Source organism: Lactuca sativa, chromosome 9 (assembly GCF_002870075.4).
Source record: "Lactuca sativa cultivar Salinas chromosome 9, Lsat_Salinas_v11, whole genome shotgun sequence".
Classification (NCBI taxonomy): domain Eukaryota; kingdom Viridiplantae; phylum Streptophyta; class Magnoliopsida; order Asterales; family Asteraceae; genus Lactuca; species Lactuca sativa.
In genome coordinates, this window is record NC_056631.2 from 113,077,578 (window position 1) to 113,082,923 (window position 5,346).

The 5,346-nt window shown below is 41.6% G+C and overlaps 1 protein-coding gene across 1 annotated transcript; it reads left to right on the forward strand.

The window, feature by feature from the left end:
* The first annotated feature begins 1,489 nt into the window (after positions 1-1,489).
* LOC128129085 (uncharacterized) lies at positions 1,490-2,153 on the forward strand. Its single transcript, XM_052767779.1, has 4 exons — positions 1,490-1,561; positions 1,680-1,789; positions 1,866-1,967; positions 2,063-2,153. Exons 1-4 carry the CDS (start codon positions 1,490-1,492, stop codon positions 2,151-2,153), a joined length of 375 nt encoding a protein of 124 aa, XP_052623739.1.
* The last annotated feature ends 3,193 nt before the right edge of the window (positions 2,154-5,346 follow it).

The window sequence follows — 5,346 nt, forward strand, 5'->3', positions numbered from 1 at the left end:
TGTTGTTCTTGTGTGCTTAATTACATGAGATTATATGTATCTAATTAGATATGATTTATATGGACAATATTCATTTTCACATTCTTGTTTAATAGTTGTTCTTGTACATTTAGTCACATAGGATTTCTGTACACAAGATTTATTTTTGTATTTTTGGTTAAATAGTTTTTCTTTTTCCATATTAATCATATGTGATTAATACATACAATCACATATGATTAAATATATAAGAAAAAATATTGAATCATGAATATTATCAATATAAATCATATGCGATTTGATATGTATAATCACATGTGATTAAGTATATGAGTACAACTATTGAATTGATAAAGAAATAGTGAATATTATCCACAAAAATCATATGTAATTAAATATATATAATCACATGTGATTAAATATATTAGAACAGTTATTGAATCGACGCAAGAATAAATATTTTCCATACGAATCACATGTGATTAAATAAATATAATCACAAGTGATTAAATACACAAGAACAACTATTGAATCAACACATGAAAACAAATATTGTCCATGTAAATCATATATGATTAAATACATATAATCACATGTGATTTAATGCACGATGCCAATTATTAAATCGAAAACAAGAAATAAATACGACCCACGTAAATAATATTTTATTAAAAATATGTCATCACGTGTAATTATATGTATCCAATCACATATGATTTACATGGACAATATTCAATTTTGCATTCTCGATTCACTAGTTTTTCACGTCTATTTAATCACATGTGATTATATATATTTAATAACATATAAATCATACATGATTCGATACACATAATCACATGTGACTTGATACATATAATCACATGTGATTATATACATGAGAAAAAATAATGAATCAAAAACACAATAACAAATCTTTGTAGTTGGGGTAGGCGTGGTGGCGGTGGATGGTGGAGGCAGGGAGGTGGTGATGGGTGGTGGTGGTGTGCGGTGATGGGTGGTGTTGGGTGTATGGGTGGTTGCAAGTAGTGGTGATAATGATGGGTGCTGGGTTTGGTGGAGGTGGGTGGTGGTGGCGAGTGGTGTTGGTTGGGTGGTGATGATGGTGGGTGGTAATGGTGGTGGCCGGTGGTCGTTGTTAGTGGTGGTGGGTGGGTGGCGGGTGGTGCTGGTGGCGGGTGGTGGTGGGTGATGGGTAGTGATGGGTGGTGGTGGTTGGTGGTGGTGGGTGGTGGTTGTGGTGGGTGGGTGGTGGGTGGTGGTGGGTAGTGATGGGTGGTGGGTAGTGGTTGGTGGTGGTGGGTAGTGATGGGCGGTAGGTAGTGGTTGTTGGTGGTGGCAGCGGGCAGTGGTGATGGGTGATGAAGGTGGGTGGTGATAGTTTGGTGGTGGTCGTGGTGTGGGGTGGTGGTGGTGGTGGGCAGTGGGTAGTGATGGGTGGTGGTTGGTGGTGGTGGTTAGTGATGGGTGGTGGTGCGTAGGTGGGTAGTTGCAAGTGGTGGTGATAGTGATGGGTGGTGATGGCGGGTGGTGTTGGTTGGGTGGTGATGGTGGTGGTGGGTGGTGGTTGTTGGTGGTAGTGGTAATGATGGTTGGGTGGTGGTGATGACAGATAGTGATGGGTAGTGATGAGTGGTAGGTTGTGGTGGGTGGTGGGTAATGGGTAGTGGTTGGTTTTGGTGGGTAGTGATGGGTGGTAGTGGCGGGTGGTGGTTGTGGGTAGTGATGGTTGGGTGGTGGTGGTGGCGGCGGGTGGTGGTTGTGGCAGGTGGTGGTGTGGTGGATGGTGGGTAGTGATGGGTGGTGGGTGGTTAGTGATGTGTGGTGGTGTGTGGGTGGGTGGTTGCAAGTGGTGGTGATATTGATGGGTGGTGGTTTTGGTGGAGGTGGGTGGTGGTGACGGGTGGTGCTGGTTGGGTGGTGCTAGTGGTGGTTGGTGATGGTGGTGGTTGTGATGGGTGGGTGGAGGGTGGTGGTGGTGGCGGCTGGTGGGTAGTGATGGGTGGTGGGTGGTGGCGGTGGCTAGTGATGGGTGGTGGTGGAGGTGGGTGGGGGGTGGTGGGTGGTAATGGGTGGTGAGTAGTGATGAGTGGTGGGTAGTGATGGGTGGTAGTGGTTGTTGGAGGTGGTGGCGGGCGGTGGTGATGGGTAGTGAGGGTGGGTGGTGGTGGTGATGGCGAGTGGTGGTGATGGTGGTGGGTGGTGGTGGTTAGTGATGGGTGATGTTGATTGGATAGTGAGTGGTGTTAGTTAGTGAGTTTTTTAATTGTTTGTAACTATTTTTTTATTCTAAGGTTAGCATCATTCTTGAACAAAACAAAAGTAATGATTGTTGGATATCACATGTAAGCTCGGGGATGTATGGTCAGTCTTGGGAGTGGCATAGCCTGATCAACTATGCTAGTCCGAGGAGTGATTAGCACATGCCCAAGAATGGTTGTGATATGGCAACAAGTCTAAATACTTACCAACACTACCACAATGAGAACATTAGAACAGAACACAAGTTTAAAATACTATAGGAGTATTTTGTGATATCATAACTTATATGAAAACTAAATAGATCCTTAATAATAGGTCTATAGTCCCTAAGTGGATACCCTAAGATATTATATAACTTAGAAATCATAGACTTAGAATTTGTGGTCATTGCCTTACTTCCTTTTCCTTGTTTGGATTTGGATCTAGGGTAGGATCACTTATTCGAAGGTCTATCATATCTTGTTATATGTAATTAGTATGAACTATGTCATTATAGAAGTAACTAATAAGGATCACCGCTATAAGTAATTAATTATAGAGTTAGACGCCTAGTAATTATCTCTTCCACTCTTATTCTCGCAAGTACAACATAGCAAGATCCTACTTACCGGACGACCCCTACTTTCCCAATCCGAACCCGAGAAATGGTGAATGGTTATGAGGAGAATCAGAAGCGGAACCGGAGGTAATCAATCCTCCATGCATAACAAGTGTTTCTGGGAACCGTTTCGACTACATCGAACCTGTGCCTCGTTGGGAAATCGTGATCGAGGGTTGAATGTCGATAGCAATGACAACAACCACCATGTGGAGACCAACGAGGGTGCTATGACCTCAACCACGGGGGACCGAATGACAGAGCCCTCCCGGCGAAGACCCGACAGATCGCGAACATCGGGGATTAAAGCAGGTAGACTACAACCCGAGTCGGAAACTGCGTGCTACTACAGACCCTACTATCTCACGTACCCAAGACTTGGAAAGAGACTACTATTTCAGAGACCAACTCTCTGTTTAGGACCTTATCGCCACTCGGGCAGAGGCAAGAGAGTAACGGGGTAGACATACGACATTCAAAGAGAGGAGGATTGCAGCCAAGCATCGATTGACCGAACTGCAAGGTGCATCGACTTTGCCTCAGGCATCGCAAGGGACAGATCGTCGTAAGTAGAGTTCATACCGCTCACAAGACCTTGTAAATTAGGTTCGTGAGTATGCGTTGGTGCTACTCTATTCTAGTCGTAAGCACGTCACTGTGATTTAAGCGGTTACACTAAACAAGAGATCTAGTTGCTATCAAAACTTTTCCATGCACAGATGTGAGGTAAACCTACATCTAGGTCAAAATTTTTCACCAAAACCCGAATTACTACAGTCATATTAACAAGATGGGCTTAGGAAATACCTAACAGAATCGAAGGTCTATTTAGCCTTAATTATATAACTAAGCATACATCAATTGGTCATAATAAGGACCTAGCTTGGGTCAAGTTACAAGGTTTCACTTGGATACTGAACTACTAAAAATTCATGGGTTTACCATATAAAGACTCCCGTTATGAACAGTTTTCAGAACGCCCCTAACAACCGAAATACGTTATAAATTGAACTGAGATCGATAAACTTAGTTAGAAAAATCGCAACGTATAGCCATTCTAAAGACTCGTTACCGTCTCTCCCCTTAACCCTTATGATTGAGGGGATGCTTTCTTCATAGACCTATGGACTGCGATCGTTCAGGCACTAAATCACCGGGTCCCATCAAAACTCCTCAGCCAAGCGTGTTCGGACAAACATGATTCTAAGATGAGTAAAAGCTTAACGCCCGCACGAAACCTACTTATACTCACTACCATATATCCGTCTCAGGAACGTTAGCGGAAACATGAGTGTCACACCCCGAAAACCGAATGCGGAAACATTTCCGGGGTTGACTCCATGTTGAGAATCAAATCCAATGTACATAGTAAGTAAAGTGACACAAACATTACATTACATATTAAAAGTTTTACAATTTGTTTCAAAAGACACAATTTATACAGTTTTGATACATAATATAGATATATACAAAATGAACGAGACTTGCACGCACACGATCCTGGACCAAGTAAGTCTTCGGGTACCTGTACTATCGTTGACCTGAGAACACAAGTAGTTTGAAAATCAGCATAACGCTGGTGAGTTCATAAGTAGTTTTGTGAAAATGTTTATGTTTCCTTTCTGTTTCTGAAAATGTAACACACGCCAAGAAAATCCCATATTGTCTTAAAAGTTGGTTGTTGTTTCACAAAAGTAAAGTATAGTTTGATTATCCAATTCATTGTTCTATTTCCTTTATGTATCAGTGTATTCCCAGGAAAGTCCCATACTTTCTTAAATGTTAGTTTTTCAATGTGAAAGATGTATTCAGTTAAACCTGGTTATGTACAAAGTTTTCCCTAGGAAGGTCCCATACCTTCCTGAATGTTGATTATCTTATGTAAAAGATGTAAAAGATGTGAAAGGTGTAAACTGAATCCTGGTTATCTGTAAAATGTAGTAAGTGGTTCATTATTACTATAAGTAAATCTCTATTATCCTAATTGCGAGTTCCATAACCATACTAAGACTGAACCTGTGGCAATAAGTAGTCCACAACCTTGTGGCAATAAGTAGTCCACAATCTTATGACTTTCGTCACCCTTGAACCATTTCGGTTCGGCTGTAGCTAGTAGCCAGGTGTGGGGTAGTCAGCCCCGTATAGATCTATACACTCAAGTCACGCTCTCTAAATCCCAGAGATTCTGGTTACGAGTGTAGTCCTCCACTCGCGTATCTCTGTGGAGTGTTCGCCGAGGACGTGTCTCCAATCATACGAAATAACAAATTTACTAGTAATACTAGGATAATCCTCCATTCGCGTATCTCTGTGGAATGTTACCGAGGACAAGACAGTGTACGAATTATATTGTTCATGTGTTATAATGTCATGCTTTTAACTGATAAAATGTGGAAACCATTTGTGAAATATATAAAACATAACCGTTTATAAAATCCATTTCACAAATAAATGTTTAAGTGATCTGTATGTTCTACTGGTTATCAGTTATGTATATCAGTATTAAA